The 21,779-nt window shown below is 37.1% G+C and overlaps 1 protein-coding gene across 1 annotated transcript; it reads left to right on the top strand.

Annotated features, from left to right (window-relative positions):
* The first annotated feature begins 89 nt into the window (after positions 1-89).
* c3b.2 (complement component c3b, tandem duplicate 2) lies at positions 90-15,193 on the top strand. Its single transcript, XM_079471990.1, has 43 exons — positions 90-336; positions 443-478; positions 651-677; positions 1,361-1,550; positions 1,696-1,852; positions 1,945-2,015; positions 2,145-2,236; positions 2,370-2,452; positions 2,547-2,634; positions 3,007-3,109; positions 3,204-3,318; positions 3,761-3,876; positions 4,590-4,736; positions 4,900-5,115; positions 5,607-5,807; positions 5,926-6,072; positions 6,174-6,303; positions 7,437-7,502; positions 7,743-7,994; positions 8,095-8,377; positions 8,540-8,625; positions 8,843-8,982; positions 9,165-9,374; positions 9,844-9,910; positions 10,024-10,110; positions 10,186-10,389; positions 10,469-10,544; positions 10,622-10,781; positions 10,893-11,003; positions 11,923-12,067; positions 12,177-12,340; positions 12,430-12,585; positions 12,715-12,774; positions 12,874-12,964; positions 13,044-13,095; positions 13,188-13,275; positions 13,422-13,511; positions 13,606-13,711; positions 14,147-14,236; positions 14,323-14,406; positions 14,492-14,572; positions 14,656-14,803; positions 14,874-15,193. Exons 1-43 carry the CDS (start codon positions 257-259, stop codon positions 15,010-15,012), a joined length of 5,235 nt encoding a protein of 1,744 aa, XP_079328116.1. The 5' UTR covers positions 90-256; the 3' UTR covers positions 15,013-15,193.
* The last annotated feature ends 6,586 nt before the right edge of the window (positions 15,194-21,779 follow it).

The raw sequence follows: 21,779 nt of genomic DNA on the forward strand, positions 1-21,779 counted from the left end.
CCCCTGAGGATTTTTCGAGTTGAACCACTAATATTGTTAAGTGTTCTTTAGTTGTCAATATTCTAAATCAAAGGTTCAGGAATGTTTTCATGTTTGAAAACGTCTGTATGTTGTGTGATATGTTGTCATGTTGATCCAAGTGTTGCACAAGTTTAATGATGACAGTGGTCACGTTGTTTAAGTGGGTGGAGAAGTATTTGCTATTTCAGCTCTGTTGCTTCTATGTCCTAACATTGTAAAGGCTCGGTTCCATAGGATGATGCATTTTCTTCCACTGCTGTTATGGACGGCATTGATGTTTCACATCTCCGATGGCGAGGTTTCTCCTCCGAGGCGGTTTGTTTAACTTGCGTTTTATTCTTCTGCTTTACTGACATTAACTATTCACTTTTCTTACTTGAATTGATTTGTGGTGGTTTTTTTTAATGTGTGGACTAAACAGCAGGAGGACGGTATGGAGACCTCATAAACGACCACGGTATAGTAGATGTGTTTTGTACCTTTATATGTACTTGGCTCTAAAGGAAGTGTAAATTAAACATTTCCATCCTAGATATACATTTATTTTGAAACGCAGTTGTATTACAATTGGAAGGTTTAGTTTGGATAAAGTTAATCCCAAACTGAGCGTTTGTTATCTGTGTTTGCAGAGATCTAGTACCTGACTTATCTCCTTCGTAAGTACACATTTCTCTTGTCCCTCAAAGTTAACAAACACAAACATGCCCGATCGATACAGACCGCAGGTATTTCAAGAAATCTTTTGATGTATTCACTTAAAAACGGTGTGTCGATTTTTCTGTATTCTGTAACGGTAAGTCTCTTAGTGTTTAGGTTGAGTGGTATGTGCTGAGCGTTTGTAGAACATATATTGTAAGATAAATGCTTTTTTCTGTATACGAATTCTGAGTAATCGAAATATTTATTTGTTAAAGTTTAGAGTTATAGAGTTGACAACTTCAATTGATCTTGTAGCCTATGTTATAAAAAGCACGAGAAGCCCGTTTTATGTTTTTTTAATGGACAACGCACGATTCATCTTTGTTTGACTTTGAGAAAAGTTTTTATGTTTCGATTTCCCTGATTTAATCACAAAATGACTCTGTATGTTGGATATACCACGCTGACAAGCCTTTGTTAAGGTTCATTATAACACAGTATTAAAACCAAAGTGTTATTTAAAGTAAAAAGTAACAAAGCATTTAACAGGAATGTTGATTCAGGACCAAACATTCTTCCTACCAAAACAACGTGGTCATTATTAACATCACACTAGTTGTACGTTCATTTGGCATCTCTTAATTTTTTCCCAAATTGAACAGATTTGCTAAAGTCACCTTATACATGTGTTGTGTATCAGGTTTACCCTACTGGCTCCTGCCAAGCTAAGACCTGGAACCAAACAGAACATCCTTCTGGAGGGACACAACCTATCCCAGGGCACAGAAGTCTCTTTTCACATCAGAAACTACCCACCAACGAGTATTCTGCTAAGTGGCCATGTCATCCTTAATAACGAAAACAGCTACAGTGTGCTCAAAACCATTGAGGTCAGCTATCTAAACTCATGCAAATATGCTTGTCTTCTATGCTAGATGTGCTAACCTTTAAATTAGGGTAAACAGGAAACATTTAGTTAAAAACTCATTTGTTTGAATGTAAAGCTTTATAATTTAGTCAATCTCCTTTTCTCAGCTCGATCCAAATCTGCTCCAAGAAAAGCAAAATAAGTATGTGCAGCTGGTCGTTCAGTTCGGCAGTCATAAAATGGAGAGAATCATACCGCTGTCACCCCGATCTGGATACATCTTTATTCAGACCGATAAACCTGTTTATAACCCTGGAGACACATGTAATCTCTCACATTCTGTCTTATGTGCAGCTTTATTCATAATGAACGGTGTCTATTTGAATCACATTATCTCTCTCTTATGCATTTCTTAGTACGTTGCAGGGCTTTTGTATCTAATACAGAGTTCAATGCTGTGGAGAAATCTGTGTCTCTGGAGATTCAGGTAACTAGTCTTATATCAACACATTATGGTTTAGACAAATTTATAGTAATAAAATCATCATATTTATTGAAAATGCCACGTTGAACAGTGTCTTGCGGTATTATGGGATATGTTGGTGGTCTGTTTTAGAACCCAGATGGTATTGTAGTGCACAGTATGGCCAGAGTCATGGCAAATGATGGAGTCTTCTCGCATATCTACCCACTGTCTACTGTAGTCAAGTATGCATAGAGATATATATTAATTATTTGATATGTTTTACATTGAAACGATATAAAAATAGCATTATAATGATATATTCATGCAAGTACATATCTTTAATAATTTTGTATTTTCCGACTCAAATTATTTTAGAGAGGGCAGGTGGAAAGTTGTTGCCAAGTTTGACGAGCGAAAAGAAAACGCATTCAGCAGAGAGTTTGAAGTAAAGAAATATGGTAAGAAATGGACGATTTGTTCATCTTATGCAGTGTTTTTCTTAATGTATTCTTATGAAAGGCTGACTTAAATGAATTGTACTTTTTTGTGCAGTTTTGCCTGCATTCAATGTCACTTTGACTCCCAAGAAGTCTCACCTTAGCTTGGATGATGAAAAGCTGGAGATAGAAGTCAGTGCCAGGTGTGTTTGATTTTGCAGTCTGTAAATACTTAAAACTTTACTGTATGTTACAGTTCTTCTATAAGCGTTAAGTTTAATTATTGAATTCAATATTGTTCTTCAGCAGTTGGTCTTTGTAGTATCACTATGCAACATTTTAATATTTTATTATTATATATATATATATATATATGATATAATTTTTCACTTTAATGACAACATTTATAACATTACCATCAATGTTTGCTCCTTTTAAACATTTAATCTAAAATTATTTCCTATACCTTTAGACCTGAAGACCAAATGATTGACAGGATCATGGGAGGAATAATAAGTTAAGGACATCCTAACATTTCTAAGGTCATTTAAATAGCCTATTTTCCTTTCCCCAAGGTATCTGTATGGTAGCCCAGTGCAGGGTAAGGCATATGTGCTGTTCGGTATTGAAATAAATGGGGAAAAGAAGAGACTCTCTTCTATGAAGCAGCTGAATGATGTAAGTGACTTTATCAAGAACAATGCGGTACTTAAGTCAAATGAGTATCTCAGTGTTATTGAACATGACGTGTCATTATACCCCATAATTGCAGCTGGACAGTGGAATCGTGACTTTAACCATGGAGGAGATAAAGAGGGTGTATCCTGACACACGTAGCCTAGTGGGGTCATCTGTGTATGTCAAAGCCTCAGTTATGACCAGCTCAGGTGAGACATGATGTAGTGTATTGTTGTTCACAAAGGAAAGAATTACAACAAATAGACGGTTTCAAAGTAACAACATAAACTTAACTTCTGGTAGACATCCGCAAAGAATAGTGTATTGATATTTTTTCTGATAGGAAGGAAAATAAATAAATCAGATGAAACCGTCTATGTGTAATAATAAACAAGATATGTCCTTACTAAACAGTATGAATTACATGTTTTTAACGCAGCAAATTGATATTAAAATTGATAATGCATACAAAATTAAATATAATACACTCATAATTACAGATAATATGAATATTGTTGAAATAATTTAGAGAAAATAATTCATGATTATAATTCATAATTTCTAGACAACATGAATAAAAGTACTGTACATTTAAGTATAAGTACAATTGTTTATCTGAAAACATTATTGTCTTAATTCTTTTCTTTTTAGGCAGTGACCTTGTTGAATCTGAGAAAGCAGGCATTAAAATAGTCATCTCACCCTACGTGATTTCCTTCAGAGACGCTCCTCAGTATTTTAAACCTGGTCTGCCTTACGATATGATGGTAATTTTGCTACCTACCTCTGCCGTGTTTACTGCTTAAAGCAACAGCTCATTTAAAACACATTTGAATAAATCAAATAATGTGGTCTGAACCTGCATGACATGCGTTCTTCTGTGAGATGCCAGAAAGTACATTTGGCAGAATGTATGAAATGGGACGTTCAGATAAAAAATATTTTATTTACTTAGTAAATGGTGAATGAAGCCCTTCAAACAAAATGGACAAAAATCAAGAACAACGCAAAAGTCAATTTGATTGGTGCACTACGTTCTCAAATACTTCTGCAGTCATGTGACGGCTTTATTTTATTTTAAGTTTTTCCAAATTTGTATAAATTCTTTGTTTGGCTGAACACAAAGATAGATATTATTTAGAATGCTAGCAGTTCTGAGACAACATTGACTACCATATATGTTAATTCGTTTTTTGTTCTGTTGAGCAGAAAATTAGATATTTTACCCCTGACTTCCACTTTAATCTTTTTTACTATGGTAGTCAATGATGTCCCAGAAATATCCGTAGCTAACATTCTTCCACATATCTTTCTTTGTGTTCTGTATAAAGAAATATATACACGTTTGTCTAAATACATGCACATTCGGAAAAACATGAGAGCAAATCAATGATGACAGAATTTCATAAGTTTTTCAGTTTATAATGTTAACATTATCATTCTGGTGGATCAAATGAAAGATTTCTTTTGTTATTTATAGGTCACAGTGAGTAACCATGATGGATCTCCAGCCAGTAATATACTTGTTAAGATCAACCTCCTTCAAAGCATACTCAAAACACACAACAACGGCATTCTTAGTGTGTCTCTGAACATGCCAAGTATTTTCACACCACAAATAATAAAAGTATGTCTAACACTCCACGGACACTTATGCTTTACATGCAAAATGCAAACAATCTAAAATTGTGTTTACATATCATCTGCTGTGGATATATATTCATTTATGCCCGGAGACATAGAGCTCTTTTTGTGATTACCTTTTCTTAACTCTGTGGGTTTATGTTTAGGTGGAGACTGTTGTTGAAGGTCTAAAGGCAGAACAACAGGCTGTAAAAGAGTTGCATGTGGAGCCATACAGCCCTTTTTCGAGTAGCTTCGCAAACTACTTGTATATCTCAGTTGGCAGCAACAAAGTAAGGGTGGGGGACATTCTTAACCTCAAAGGGCACATCAGCACTTCATCTCCAGTACATAGAAACCTTGTACAGCATCTAACATACACAGTAAGTGTGGAACTGGGAGGTGTGTTGGGAGGGTAAAGAGTAATGTTACAAAAGTTAAAATTAGGGTGATAAACATTTAATTCTTTTAAAAATGACTTTCCACTGAAAGTTCTGTCAGAATTTACTCACCCTCAGGTTGTTTCAAACCTGTATAAACTTATTTGTTCTGTTGAACACAGAGAAAGATATCTAGAAGAATGCTAGCAATTTTCATTTCTGGGACATCATCCACTACCATAGTAGGAAAAGAAAAGTGTATTTTTTTGTTCCGCTACACACAAAATTTGATATTTTAAGAATTTAGTAAATCAAACAGTTCTGGGGCAGCTTTGACTACCATTACATTTTTCCTACTATGGTCGTCAATTAGTCATTTGTAAGCCTCCAACTTCAAAGAATGAATGCAAATATTAGCAATATCGGTAAATCCGATATCTTGGTTGACCTCTATTAAGTGAAATACTGTAACCTTACTATTAATGCTGCTGCAGGTGTTAAATAAAGGAAAAATAATACAAGCTGGCAAAGTCAATGTCAAAGACCAGGAATTCACAAACATTCCTCTCCTGGTTACCACCGAAATGCTCCCCTCATTTCGGTTTGTGGGGTACTACATGCTGCCGTGGCAAAATAGGGCAGAAGTGGTGTCAGACTCAATCTTTGTGGATGTGGAACAACGATGCGTAGGTTCGGTGAGTACATTTAATCATAGAAATATTTTTTCAAGCACTGGAAATTTCATCTCGAATATGAAAATCAATATATTTGATATTATTATTTGAATGCCTTAAAAAACGGTTACACCATCAGCTCAGTGTGGAATCGAAGCAAGGAGATGTTTTACCAGGCAGCAGCTTTCAGTTCCAAGTTACAGGTGACCCTGGAGCGAAGGTCAGCCTGGTCGCTGTGGACAACGCAATTTTTCTGTTGAGCAAAAACCGGCTGACGCAGAATAAAGTATGATGATGATGTCATTAACACATTAAAACGTGTTGAACACAATCTGGCCCTTTGTTTTGGAAACTCCTTAACCATTTTCCATCTGTCTTTCCATTCAGGTGTGGGAGGTGGTGGGTGAGGGAGATATGGGCTGCACCACCGGAGGAGGAAGGGAAAGTATGAGTGTGTTTGCTGATGCTGGACTGATATTTTATTCCAGCACTGGTGTCTCCACTGAAGCCACAAAAGGTACACTACTGTATTTTTGCATAAATACGGTACACGAAATACTACATGATAAATATCTTAATAATAAACTTAATCCAAAGATTTTGAATTCGGGGACATGGTAAAACATAAAGAACATAACATATAGCACAAAAATTTTAAATTTAGTTTTGCTTGCTTTTAAATATATTTAGGCAAATTATTTTATTAATGAAGCATTTAAATATTGCTTGGACAACATTCGTTTATACAAACTTATCAAGATGAATAAAATGTTATACATTGAATGTTGTGTTTATGGACCATAATTTCAGAGACTTGGGGATGGGCTGTAATGGGTATACAATGTAAAAAAATGTGTGTAAAGATGTAGAAATCAAGTTTAGATAATGATGTCCTTAGAAAACACGCAGAAAGCTATTGGCTACCCCAAAGGAGGGTTTCTGTTTAAATCCAAAGGGCAATCTTTGTGTGTATTGTTGACATTGTGTGCTTACAGTATTTACACACCATGAAGCAGTCGAAGTCAAATGCGGTCAGCTTTATTTACTTTTATGTGTATTTACAAGTCCATTCTGAGTCTGGACCTTACAATAGACACATATATAAGACATCAGGCAGTACTACTTAGCTTTTTGAGTTTGTTGTTTTTACAACCAAGGGACAACATCCTCTCAAACTAATATTTAAAGAAGTTGTTTACCAAAAATGAAATAATCTGTCTTTATTTTGCAAACCCTTATGTGTAGTAGTTTCAAACCCAGTATGTTGTTGTTTTTCTGTGGAGATCCGGTTCATAATAACCACAAGCTTTTAAAAGACATTTGTGCGGTCGCAACCTGTTAGTAGATCAGGCCCTTTACTGTACATCTAGACATTGGTTCTTGTTTGTTTTGGAACCACGTAGAGTAATGTTATCTGTAAGTAATGCAGTCTCTTCACAAAAGGTTATCATATGGGATCAGAAGACTTGAAATGAAGTGCATGATTTTTTGGGACTGCTTTTATGAATGCTAGAGGCTCATTGTCACAAGCTTCTGTTTCATGAGAACATGTATTTTGTCTCACAACAATATTCTTAGAGTGAGTAAATAATGACAGAATTGTCATATTCTTTTAATTTTTTTTGGTATGATTTGGTATGATTCGGACAGATCGATGCTCCAACAAATCCAGAAAAAGACGTTCTGCTGATAGACTGCAGCTCAAACAGCAGATGGGTGAGTGTCTGTAGTGGATTGACGTTTTAGCTACTGTACGTGTATATAATACTGACTGTAATTTGTTTGATAACACTACAATAAGACCAGTTATACTTTAAAGTATTATGTGCTAACACAAAAAAACATTTTCAATGATGGTTAATGTAAACGTATAAATATATGATCATTACATTTTAGTTTATAGTGCAGTAATTTACGTTTACTATTTTTTAAAACCAATGCGGTTCCTCTGTTCAGAAAAGGAATATCCTGATAAGTTCCTCCAGAGGTGTTGCGTGGACGGCATGAGGGACATTCCCATGCAGTACTCATGCTATCGTCGCATCCTGTACATCACGGAGGACTGGAGCTGCGTGTTGGCTTTCCTTCGCTGTTGCACGCAGTACAGGGGCGAGCCGCTTGTAGACATTACCAGACCACCACCAACTACCCTTCCACCGACCACAACTCCTTCAACCACCACAATGTTTTATCCATTTGTAAGACACGGTGAGCACCTGCCTGTTTGAACTTTAGGTTCTTTATACCTTTAGAGTTGTTCCTCACTTTGGATCAAGATGAAAGATCAACCTTGTTTCTTCACCCCTAGATTCTTATTTTCTTGAACGTGAGTATTTTATGCTCGCAAGACCGTCCCTCGTTGGGATGGCTGGGGCTGCTGGACCTCCTGAAGAAAATCATCGAGATTTCATGTATAGTAGGGAGAATGTTCAACCTGTTATTGTGCATGGTGAACACACTGAAGAGGAAGAGGAAGATGACTTTGATGATGCTGACATAGTTGACATTTACGTCCGATCCAAGTTCTACGAATCCTGGCTGTGGACTGATATCAGACTGCCCGACGTACCCAAGCCTGGGAGAACGAATGGGCAAGAGTTTTGCTTTTGAAGCAAATTTTCCTCAGCACTCAAGCCACACTACACAGCCAGGACTATTTTTTCAACACACGCAGATGACATCTAACATATATTTTACAGAATTGTTTTCAACAGTGTTTCTTAGAAACTGTGTAATATATGTATTTATCACAGGTTGGCTGTATATCAGGTGGATACTGTTCTTCCTGATAGTATCACTCAGTGGGGCTTTCTGGCCATTAGCGCTTCACCTAAAACAGGTACACATCTCTGTTCTGCACAGCAGAATCAGAACCACTTTCCTTTTTTCATTCCATAGTTATTATAGTTTTATTGATTTTATTTTTACACGCATAGTTTAGTTCAAGTTTAAGCAATTCTGGTATGCTTTTGTCATTTTATAAATTGTTTCTTTTAATGTTGCAAAATTTTTCTTTTTATCATTTTCACAACGCGTTTTGTAATTGAAACTTGCAGGTTTTTGTGTAGCTGAACCCCATAATGTCAGGGCTTGGAAGCCGTTCTTCATAGACCTGCGGTTACCTCATTCGGTGTCCAGAAATGAACATGTGGAAATCAAAGCAGTGGTTCACAACTACAGGAATTCAACACTTGAGGTTAGTTTTAGTTTAACTCATCTAAAGCACCTGCCTGGGCTTCTCAAACATCCACATTGTCCACAACTAGGCTTTATTTCAAAGAATATTGTGCGGTTTCAATTTTTTTGCCATGTGAAAGGCAATACTAACAAAACAGGTATTGCGGACCCCCTTAAAATGAACATTGCTTCTTTGTGCAGGTAACTGTAATCTTGGATAAAACAGAGGACATGTGCAGCATAGCGTTCAACGGACCCCACAGACAGAAGATCACAGTACAGGCTATTTCTTCTGCTCTCGTTTCATACACCATCATCCCTCTTAAAACCGGAGAGCTTCCTCTACAGCTCACAGCCATTGCGGCCAACTTCATGGGGCAAGATGCAGTGAGGAAGAATCTACGTGTAGTGGTAAATATGTTTTGTCGCTCTCACAAACTTTTAATATCTGTTCGTTTTTTTCGTTCTGTGAAAAATTTTTTTTAGATACACATTCAGAAGTGGACAGTAGTGATGTATTTTTCCTCCAGGACATTTTTCAATCATTTCACCGCATTTCATAGAAACCTTGTTTTTTTACACACATTACGCACATTCTTGTACTTTTGGCAGCAACAAATAACAATGTTACTCATAATAAAGTAATAGATTTTATTTTTTTATGTACTTTAGTATTAAAGATTAAAACAACATGTTTTTTATGAAATGGATTAAAAAGCATAGTATATGCTTTATACTGTATTGAAGAAAATGATTCAGATATAATCAAGTTTATTTATATAGCGCTTTTCACATCGTACTTCTATCCACTTCTGGCTAAAGGTATACTGTATATACACATACATATATAATGCATATTTTGGTTTATGTGGGATATTAGGTTGAGGGCATCCAGACATTGAAAGTGAGGAGCTTTGTGTTGGACCCCTCTGAGAAAGGAGGTCAGGGTGAGTTAGGGAGAGATTTTTTGTAAAAACAAATATGTATATATATACACACATTTTAGCTGTGTAGTTTTGATTAGTTTTGTTTACATAAATACATAAATCATATTTTTCAGCAAGAAGACAGGTGATACGCGTGGACGAGGCGCAGTTGGACTCTGTTGTACCAAACTCTCTTCCACAAACCTTTGTCAATGTCAGAGGTTAAAGATTTTTTTATATTCTTTCATTTAAATGCAAAATTACTTTTGAAATAATTTTTTTATACGTCTCTTTAGGTGATGTGCTGGCAGACAGCATTGATAACTCCATAAACGAAGACTCTCTGGCAGCGTTGATCCGCATGCCTGGTGGATGTGTGGAACAGAACCTGGCCAGCATCACGCTGCCTCTCATTGCAGCTCATTACCTGGACCGCAGTGTACGGTGGGACAGTGTGGGAATAAACCGCAGGGAAGAGGCTATTAAATACATACAGAGAGGTAAGACAGATACGTTTACACGGAACGAGAGTATGTTTTACAGTTTTCCTTTCACTAAAAAATGTCCTTCAAATCTCAGGTTATGAAAACCAGCTTAATTATCGAAAATCTGATGATTCGTACCCGCCCTACCGCAATGAAGGCACAAGCACATGGTATTTATATTAACACAAGCAATTACATCTTAATTTCAAGCATTTCTCAATTCATGTTGATATTGTTTCTCTCTCAGGGTCACCGCATATGTGATAAAGGTTTTCTCCATGGCAAACTCTTATATTAGTGTCAATGAGAAGCATCTGTGTGGGCCTCTGCTGTATTTACTGAAGAACAAACAGCAGCCAGATGGATCGTTTAAAGAGGATAATCCTGTCTACACCACTAGCATGACGGTGAGAAAAAAGGACAGTGAGAACTGAATAAAAAAACAATATATCACTGATTACATTTCAGTGATGTTTTTTATAATATGTGCGGGATTGTTGTATTTTCTGTGTGTACAGGGAGGTCTGCAGGGAGCTGAATCAAGAGTGTCTATGACAGCGTTTGTGCTGATTGCTTTGGCGGAAGCAAGAAGTGCTCGAAGTTGCCAAGAGCCTGGTCTGGACATAGATGTAATTCACTGTTTCTCCACACTCGTAGAAGTAGTGAATCCTGAACACATGAACTTGTGCATGTGCAGAGTGTATTAGGTGATATGCCTTTTGCAAACTCTGCAAACACAGAGTCTGCAAACCTAACTCAAACAAAAAGACAAATGTTTTTGTCAACAATTTGTTAACGGTATTTATAAGATACGATATTGACAAATAGTGCAGCTCTGGCTAAAACAAGAAACCCTCCCAAAAGTCGTTTTAGCTCTTTAGAATTTACAAATTTTAGGTAAGTGTTTAGGTAAAATTTGTTTATTTTTATTGCATTCTGGGATCTATCGACAACACTTCTCCCATGCTGCACATGAAAAAAGCTTATTCTTTTTTAATCCTCCGAAAATTAATATAAATTGGTGAAAATAACAAAAGATGCAGTGTTTGCAGATCTTAAATACTGCAAAGAATGATCGTTTAAAAACTACACAATGCTAATGCTTATACTTGTATTTAAGAAGAGTAGAGTCTTATAAATATTCAAGTTTAACATCCATTCTTTCATGCGTCGTTGCCTGCTCACAGTCTTTCACCTTGCTGTTGGGTGACTTTGTTACTCTTGAGGTTTGCTTTTGTCGGAATTCAACACTCGACTGGAATGGCCGCATTACGTGCAGAACACTAAAGTGCTGGGTTGTTTTTGACCCATGCTGTGTATTGGACACTGCTGAGTCAAAGATAACCAAATGCTGGGTTGATTCAAGTCACGGTAGGGTAAAAGCCAATATGGGGTGGTCTTAATAATTTTTCAGAGCTGTATGCTTATAATAAATATAGGCCAACTCATTAACTGTAATAAGACATTTAAAAACATAATCTATTTAAATATAAATATCTTTATATGTTGAATAATACAGATTGTATTTTCTCTCATTGGTGGCCGCAGGACAGTTTCAGAAAAGCAGCAGTGTATCTACAGCAACGTTTCCCTCGGCTGGAAAGGCCGTACACAGCGGCTATAGCATGTTATGCTTTGGCGTTATCCAACCATGGCTGCTCAAAGAGCATCTTGCTAAAGTCAGCATCAGGAGGTACTTGAGATTCAACGAATGGGTCTTTCTCGATCGAATCATCATAATCCAGGATTAAAAGTGGTCCAAGGTGTTTTGAAGCTCAAGTCTTCTTTTTTTTGGTCAACAGGTGGTACCCGCTGGCATGACTCTACTAATATTTACTTCACACTGGAAGCTACAGGCTACGCATTGTTGGCTCTAATCAAAGGCGGTCACATGGAAGAAGCGGCCGCCCCATTTCGATGGTTGAATGAGCAGCGAGGTGTCGGAGGAGGATACGGCTCTACTCAGGTAATGTTATAATCAACGATCAAGTAAATCAGATCTCTCATTTGTGTTTAACTGTCTTTTTGTACCTGAACCACTCTTTCACACCTCAGTCCACCATGGTGGTGCTTCAGGCTCTGTCTGAGTATCTTGTAAAGAGACCCCCTCCTTCTGATCTTAATCTGCTGGTGGAGTTGAGCGTGCCTGGTCGCAGCGATGTCCGCTGGAGCTTCATCCCCAAAGTGGCTTACGTGGCTCGATCATCAAATGTGAGAATGTTGTAGTAGATTCTGATTCTGTCACACTCATTTTTACTCTGGAGAGACTTCTGAAAGGTCATGTACAGGTGGGCATTTTGAGATGTAATACAAATGAATCACTTTCTTTATCTCCTAAAGGTTCCTCTTGATAAGGAATTCACAGTGGTGGCTTCTGGGAATGGCAGAGGCATCTTGGAGGTACATGAACATCTACATGTCTACACTTGAACTATGTATGGCATTAGATTCTGAAATCAATATTTATGATCTAAAACTATTCTTCTCATTTTATCGCAGGTCGTGACAGTGTATCATCAGCTCCCAGAGATGTATGAGAACGGCACATGTAATGGCTTTCAGCTGGACGTCTCCATTTCTGAGACTGGTGGTGTGTTCTCTACTTAGTTTCGAGGAAAGATTTTCTTTAATATTAAACATGTTGAGGTAACATTTTCGGTCCATTTCAGAAAAACCTCCACCGGATGTTGAAAAGTCCTATAGACTCAATATTAATGTGAGGTATGCACTTCCTGTCTATACAGTTATACACCTCTTTGTCAGCATTTTGGTGTACCCACAATTATCAGCTTTGTCTTCTTTTTATATATCAGGTCTTTGGAGGGACACCAGGCGAGGATGGTAATTCTGGATATCGGCCTTCCCACTGGCTTTGAACCTGAAAACTCAGATTTAGAGCTGGTGAGAGAACACACGGTTCTGCTGGATCATTTTATAACGTTATCTTTACAGGATCAGTTTGTTAACTGAGTTTACATTAGGTTTATGATGCTGCAGTTCACTATTGCAGTTCAGATCAGTGCAAATTACTTTGGTTGTTCTCATAGCTTACAAATTCAGTGGACCGATACATCAACAACTTCCAAATAGTGGATAACCTGAGTGACAGAGGATCTCTCATAATTCACCTGTTTAAGGTAACCTAGCAACCACCCCTATAATTCATAGCTGCTCTAATATGATGTCAATGAAGTAAATTCTGAATATTTAGCTGTGTGTATTGATGCACAGGTGTCCAGTACTGAGACAGACGTGATCTCATTCAGACTGCATCAGAAATTCAAAGTGGGCCACCTTCAGCCTTCCACTGTTACAGTTTACCAGTACTACAACAAAGGTACAAACTGCAAAAATAGTTTTTTGCCCAGTTCAATTATCAAAAAACATCTGAAATCAAGATGCTGCACTTGAGAAGCTAAATTACCTTAGATATTACATTTTATTCAGAAACAAATTATCAATATAAGTGAATTTATGCTTAGAACAAGAAATTAAAATATCTGTATTGGGATAGGAAAAAATAAACCTGAATTAAGTTTTTTTCTCCAGAAAAGAGTTAGGTAAAATCTTAGGCCAATTCTAACCAATTTTTTTTATCTTTGTACTGGAACTGAAGACTTTTTGTTAGTCCAACAAACATCTAAAAAATCATAAACAAGAGACACTGTGTGTGTGTATATATATATATGCTATGTGGTTATCTCTTAAAATACTTAACTTGAAATTTATATTTTTTTTGTTTAATGTTTGTTTTATGATTGTATTGTTCCAGATAAACGCTGCAGCAGGTTCTACTCTCCCCCTGAAGACAAAATGCAGCTCGATCAAATCTGCAGAGATAACGTGTGTCGCTGCACACAGGGTCGGTCAGATCTTGATACGCCTTAAAAATAAACTCCACATATTCCCACTATTTACTGGTTCTAAAACACCAGCTTTCTTTTTCAGGAGATTGCTGTGTAGTACAACCCGACTCCTTGACTGTTGGTGGAGAGAAGAGGATTGCAACTGTGTGTAGAGGATTACGTCACGGTAAACCTTTCTTCTGTTTCCATCTTATTTCTTTCTTCTTTCCAACCTTCTTCACATTGAACTGATCTCAGTCTCTTCTCTTTAGCCTACCGGGTTAAACTACTCAGTGTCCACCAGAGTAACTATGACCAGTATGAGATGGAGATTGTGCAGATTATTAAAGAGGGTAAATCACAGCAAACTGCAGTTTGATTCTAAACAATATAACCCACACTCTCACTCATGCATTTGATTGTTCTGTTCGTGAAGGATCTGAAATTGGCCTGAAGGAAACGGACAGGAGAACGTTCCTCTCACATGCAACCTGTAGATCAGGGCTGAACATGAGAGAAGGTCATGATTATCTGATCACTGGCCCGTTCACAGACGTCTGGCATTCAGGGAGCACAACCAGCAGGTGAGCAGAGCAACAACATTGAACGGCTTTATGGGGGGTTTGTATTATTCACGCTCTCGTTCTCTCACAGCTATGTCTACACGCTGGGTAAGGACACGTGGGTGGAGCGATGGCCGTCCGAATCAGAATGTAGCTCCACGATGCAGGTTAAATGTGCAGAGCTGAAGGATTTTGAAAAAGAGCTGACAATGAGTGGCTGTCAGACTTGAGCAATGTTTTGATTGGAAATCTCACAAATCTTATTTTCTTGAACAGTATTTTATACTGTGAAATATTTTCATTCTAAAACTGCATAATATGATCCATATGTTAAACTGGACTATCTATTGGACATTTAATTAAAGTGAAATTACTGTGTATAAACCGTCCATGCAGTTTGTTCTATCAACCACCAGAGGGAGCAATTTTTCTAGAACAGAGCTTTCCAAACATCTTGGGACTAAAGCCCCCCAAAGACACACCGTATACCAAAAGCTTCAAGACCCCCTATTCTTTCTGTAAATTAACATCTACTAAGGTTGTAAGGGTTTCTTGTGAATGACGTGCACTCCCACGTGCAAAATAATCTTGTATGCTATATTACTATAGGAAACTGTAGTAAGAGTTCAAGATTCTATAGTGTTTTTTAACATTACTACGATCAAAATGTAATACTACAGCAGATCGATTTACTCGCAGTAAGTATTACAGTATGCACCAGTTGATTGATTTAATGTCATAATACTATGGAGTACAATAATATACTACAGTTAATATACTATGCTATAGTAAATATCATAATGCTATAGTGAATCGATTTAATGTTAAAATTACTACACAATGAAATAGATATATTACAGTTGATTTAATGCCATACATACGTCACAATACTATAGTTAATATATAAAGTAAATATGATATACTACTGTAAACTCCAGTATTTTTATGTTGGCTACCACAAAATTTGGATGCAATTGATTTAAAATCAGTTTGGCAGAAGACATGCTTTTAGTCATCGCACCCGACAGTTTATTCCGAGTAATGTCAAAGATATACAAGCTGATCGAGAGTTTCCACATACGCGCACATGTCCAGTGATTGTGTCTGAACGACAAATGTGTGTATGAGTGTGTGAAAGACCCTGAGAGCTTAACACCTAGTCATAACACAGAGGAAGCTAGAATCAATGAAGGGCGCTGCATATGAATCTTGAGAAGCCTGCTGTTTAGAGTGTCTGGCATATTTTATTATATTTACAGTAAAAGTATGCCCTCATTCACTGACTCAACCTGCCTCGCTGCCATTATAAAAAGACCAGCCATTACAAACCAGGCACATGGCCAACGGGGCAATTATTTCCAACATTACATTACCCACAGGTCCTGTAAAGAATTCTCATGTTTAGTCCCATCTTCACTTTCAATCTCCCTCATGCACCCCTTCATCTCCACTCCCGTCAATGTTTTTTTCAAGAGCCAAACAGGTGTGTAGTTCAAAGATAACCTGTAAATGTGTTCTAAAAGTGTGGTTGAGCCAAACCCAGTGTACCTAAGATAAAACAGGGTTATGCATGACTTTACCAAAGTCAAACATCACAAACGTCAGTGAGGATGTTTCTCAGAGAAACGTTGTGGTATTACAGTAAGTGCAGTTCACTTTAACTGTAATGGTAGCTCCTCTCATGCTCTTTTATGGTTACAGTGAAAGACTTGCAGTCTCAAGGAACACATTGTCTTTGCCAGCATGTTCACGTCATGGCTGAATCAACAGCCCGCAATTATAATCCTCTTCAAACATATGCAGCCTGAGGCTAAAATAATCCCTTATTTAAAATCAAAACCCAAAGCCTTCCTTTAACCACATGCATACCTTAAGCCCCATATATAAACTATTAGCACACCTCCACTAGATAAGATACTTTTATTTTCAAGCTGTTGTATCAGACAGCTGCTGTCTGCCATTCCATCTCAAGTTCACATGCTTGGGCACGCACTCTCGCACTCTTACATAAATGCGCTCATACCGTCCATTACTGCACCGTACGAGGACTGTCTGATGATATGCGACTTATGATTCACATATTCTGATACAGTAAAACATCAATTGCTTTTATTGTCGAGCCATTTAACTTATTTTAACTTATTTACTTTACCAATAGACTTTGAGCATTTAGACTTAATAAAACAATAACAAATTATTTTTAAACAATTATGCAATTTATTTAAAAAAAGGTAAGCAATTTTAAAAGTTTCCCAATTTGTGCACCTAATTTCTTTCAGACTTCCTTTTAGTTCATTTTCCTTTAACAATGGTTCTGCGCTATGAGTTTATTTCAATGCTTAAATTTTTTTATGATAAAAAGCGAAATATTTTATATTACAATATTTGGTACATATACTGTACATAAAATATATATAATTATTAATATATATAAAATTGATATATTTATAATGTCTTTTTCTCCTTGTATTCATTTAGTAAATGTCATTAACTGTATTGCATAAAACATTTGTATTCTTCCATGTAGAAATAAAAATTTTGATAGTGTATTTTCAGTTTTAATGTTTTATTTTTTAGCAATTTTTTTATTTATATGTTTATTTTAACGTTTCTTTTCAGTATTTACTATTAAGAACTTTAGAGTCTCAAATTTAACCTACTTATTTTATAATTTAGGCAAGATTACAATTTTTCTATATTTTTCCCAATAATATTTAGGCTGATATTTTATTAGATTTAAATCAATACATTTTGAATACATTTTGTAAACTATATTAACATTGGTTGACAGGTATGCTTTCATGCAACTTATTTCAGTAATGACCTAACATGCCAGGTTCAGTTACAATAGTATATTTATAAAAAGATAAATTTTGTAAACCTGCATGTTAATGTCACAGCAGTGCACCTGTCTTTTGCAATGCCCTGTTTACACCTCCGTCTCAACCACTTTTTTCTCACACATGCACGTTCTGTCTTTAATCGTTCTCGTAAAAGCCTGGGAAAAGCTGCGAGGCCTTTTTGATCTATTATTGTGGTGAGCGCGGGCAGATCTGAAAGAAGTTTCAGCGGACCAGTCTTCAAATGATGCTGCTCGCCCACCTGCGCAGGTGTGTGGGCATGTGCGTGTATTTGTTTGTGTGTTTAAGAGTTGAAAAGCTCTTGTGGGCGTCATTTTCATCAGCTGACCGTGAATACCCTTTCCTTAGGCCACACGGAGTGCATTTTTGAAATGCTGTCATTAAGATGAGTCACTGCCTAATGAGGGTTTTTCTCTGCGCTGATGTGAACATGATGTCACCTAGCACAACTTTGCTCCCTCGCACACACATACACATTCAAATCTTCACATCAAAGTGAGAACAATACTGTTACTTCCAGCCAATAAAGCTTCATCTTCATTGGGGGAAGAGGGGAGGCATTGTGTGATTGAACAAAAATGACCTCATTATTCTGGCGGGTAACGCTGCGCTTTCACGCCTTTCTCTCTTTCCCATACGAAAGAGGCCCGGAATACTTCTTCACTGTTTGTTGCACAATGTGTTTTCTATACAGCTGCTTTGTAACAATGCAACATTTTGAAAAGTGCTATTTAAATAACTTGAAATCGAAAACGAAAACAACAGAGATAATACGCTCTTTGCAAAGACCCTACACGCGTGACTACTTTGTTTATTGCTCAAACTTATTTCTCCAAAGAAGCCTTCAATCACTGTGTACAGTTACAAAAGAGATCTAGCAAATTGCGTCATTCACTCTAAAACAACACCTTTCAGGGTATGTACGTTTCATTCAGTGAAAACATTCACTGCCATTCATTCTAGTAAGAGGAGAAAACTTTCTGTTTATGGGGCAGAAATGGAGAAATACAGCATCATGTATGTGAAAGATGAATAGTTGTACTGCTGCAACTTAGACATGGAAACAAAAAGATTTTGGGGGGGGTTAAACTAACCCTTTGACTCCAAGCGAACTGTCAGAGACAAAACTCTAAAGATAGCATAGGAGGAGAATTTGGGTGTTTAGTGCTTGTTTCCTGAGCCGTTTGCAGGTGCTTGGTTTACTGCTGCTAGGAGCAGAGCTAAAACATTCACTGATCTCACATACACACACACCAGCTGGTCACTGACCCATCCATCAGCACTGAGCCTTGTTTACTCAAATACCTTCATGACTGTCACTCAGAGGAAGAGGGAAGAGGAAAGAGAGGAAGATGTGGGCCACTCAGCAGTGCTCGGCACATCTGCTCAATGATAAACAGAACAATGCCACTGTGACCACTAATCTTACACATGCAGATCAAGGACACAGGAAAAAATGAAACGGCACAACAGAGAGAGGGAGGAAACAATGAAAGAAAGAGCTTTTGTTTCAGTGTACATAAAAAAGAAAACCCTGACTGATAAGACAATAACGTCGAAAACAGGAAAGCACTCATCTATTTTCATACCTTTATCTGTACAACTGCTCGGAGAGATCGTTCAGAGATATGGTGTGTGGTCTGTGGCAATGGTGTTTAAAGGCCTCGCTTCACTGGTTTAGGTTACTACATCTCAGGATTTTATGTTTGTCCCTTTTGTGTCCCATGATGCTACAAAGTTCTGGGTGGTTGCCATGGCATTGCTTTGGGATGTTAAGGCGGTTTAATGGATTTTACCTCGCAGTTGCTTTAGGGTGTTGCTAGGTGGGTTCTAGGATGGTCTAAAGAGCTGTTTTGTGGTAAGAACTTACATTCCGGTCTAAGATATTCTGGTACCTAGATAATGAATGTCTTATGAAGTCGTACAAAGTGAACGTACAAACAGTAACTACATAAATGTACAATTATTATGAGTCCCACCCCTCACTCAGCCCCTACACCTACATGGTTGGGTTAAAAATGGACAAACCCAACTGATGGGTTGACCCCATAATAAATCATATTTCACCCATTTATGGGTTGCAACCCAGCATAGGATATTTATATTATAACCCAACGGCTCGTCCCTTATTGACCCAACCATGGTTTGAAAACAACCCAGCATTTTTTACAGTCTAAATCTAATCTCACCGGAATTGTGCCAAAACATACGAATGACATTGTGCGACTCCGCAAAATTAGCCACCTAGTAAAAACTATAAATTTATGTGTATTGACTCAATGTGAAGAAGCGACCCAAGTTTTTTGTTTTGCTATCTTCCTTGAACATCGTAAATCCGTCATGTAGATAAGTAATAACACACCTCTCCTCCGCAAGCCGCATCATTTGAGGTATCATTCATGTCCGTGGCACAAATGGTGGAGATGAGTTACACATCAAAGATTAACACGTAGCATTAGGGGTTTGTTCAAATTCCTAACCCTAAGTATAAGCAACAGTGATAATAATGCTTGTCTTAGCAGGCTCCACTAATGATTTAACACTGATGTCAATGACAGTGCATGTGTTAACGGCTTAAACTAGAGATTTGGCCTTACTCAATGCAGATAAAGCTATAATCCACCGTTCCAGGGAATAAGAGCATTCCAAACCGTGTGATGCACAGATGTAAGCGTGTTCCTGCATGTGTGTGTGTGTTAAAAGATCTGAGATATCAAAACAAAGGTGTATTCAATGATGCTCATTAAAGCATGTCTCTAACTAAGACACGATAGTTATGCAACATCATCCGTATTCAGCTCTGAAAGATCTTGATCTCTGCACACTCACGCAATTTCACATCTTTACCAAGCAGATTTAGCTTGATGTACAATAGTATCTCTGAGTAAAGAGCAAGCGTGTTTGAGCATTATCGAGGTAAGCCTTTGTTTGGCCAGCATCCAAATGTTCCTGCAACAAAGCACAATAGGTTTTGATCAGTAGAGGCTAAACAAGAGTGTAGACTTTGATATCTGATTTTTCTACTGATGCAGACCATAGTTGGAGAAGCTACATTGAAGCTTTTCTTTTTGAAAAAAAAAACAATTAGCTAAAAGTTTTGCTACATTTTCTTAAGGATGTCATTGCAATACAGTATCACAGACAGTGGTGTAGTTTTGTCATGGTAATGTGGACTTCTGCATGAAAAAATAATCTTTGATCTTTAATTTAATTGTTATAATTTTCAAATAACTTATTTTACATCAAAGCCATGCTGCAATTTTTCTGATCTTAAGTCTACTAATTTAACCCTTACAAAAGTACTTCAAGTTAATTTTAAGTATATTTAAGTATATTTATATTTTAAGTATATTTTTGACTATTTATGTAGTAAATACTAATGTCAATGTTAATAGTATACTTGTAAGTGTAGTATTTCAATAAAATTTGGGACTAAACTGGCCCACTTTTGTTGTACTTTTAGGTACAGTATACTTTAGGTGTAACAGTAGTACCCAACTATTTTTAACTACTTTTTTAGTTTATACTGCAATTGCAAGTGAACTTTTAACTTGCATGCTGTTTACTTGCTCAATACTTGTAGCACATTATTTATCCTGCGTTCATTCCAAAGGATCATCTCTATGGCCTAAACCCTTCGAAGGGTTTACCCCTGCACTGAGAGCTTTGAAGGGTGTAAGGGACCAAAAAATTTTTTTTCTAAAGGGCCCTTCTGCGTCATCCTCCCATGCCCATAAGGAGGAGCCGTTGCCACAAAAAGAATCTGCTCAAAAGATCACGGGGGAGCAAAGTGTCCATCAGTTGTACCCTTTGAAATCCTTAAGGGCCCTTTGAAGTGACCAGTTGTGAGCACTTCGGTTTGGAACGACCCTTTAATATGGCGGCCATGATCGTATTTACTCCAAAGTACCCTTCGGAGGACGATATTTCCTGTTTGGAAAGCACAGTCAATTTTATGAAGCTACACGTTTTGGAAAACTACAGCTATACTTGGAATACTTCATTATACTTTTACGTAAAGCTCCATAAAAATATTGAGTATAAGTATAGGCCAAATATAGAATTTTCTGTCAGGTTGGCATTTTAAGTATATTTTAAAAAAAAGTAAACTGAAAGTATACATTCTAATTTGGGTT

This window comes from Barbatula barbatula (genome assembly GCF_947034865.1).
Source record: "Barbatula barbatula genome assembly, chromosome: 13".
Classification (NCBI taxonomy): domain Eukaryota; kingdom Metazoa; phylum Chordata; class Actinopteri; order Cypriniformes; family Nemacheilidae; genus Barbatula; species Barbatula barbatula.

Coding starts and splice junctions, on each gene's coding strand:
- c3b.2 (XM_079471990.1), top strand. CDS start 257: ATGATGCATTTTCTTCCACTGCTGTTATGGACGGCATTGATGTTTCAC. Junction 8,983..9,164: donor ACAGGAATTCAACACTTGAG/GTTAGTTTTAGT, acceptor TTCTTTGTGCAG/GTAACTGTAATCTTGGATAA. Junction 14,407..14,491: donor GTGTAGAGGATTACGTCACG/GTAAACCTTTCT, acceptor TCTTCTCTTTAG/CCTACCGGGTTAAACTACTC.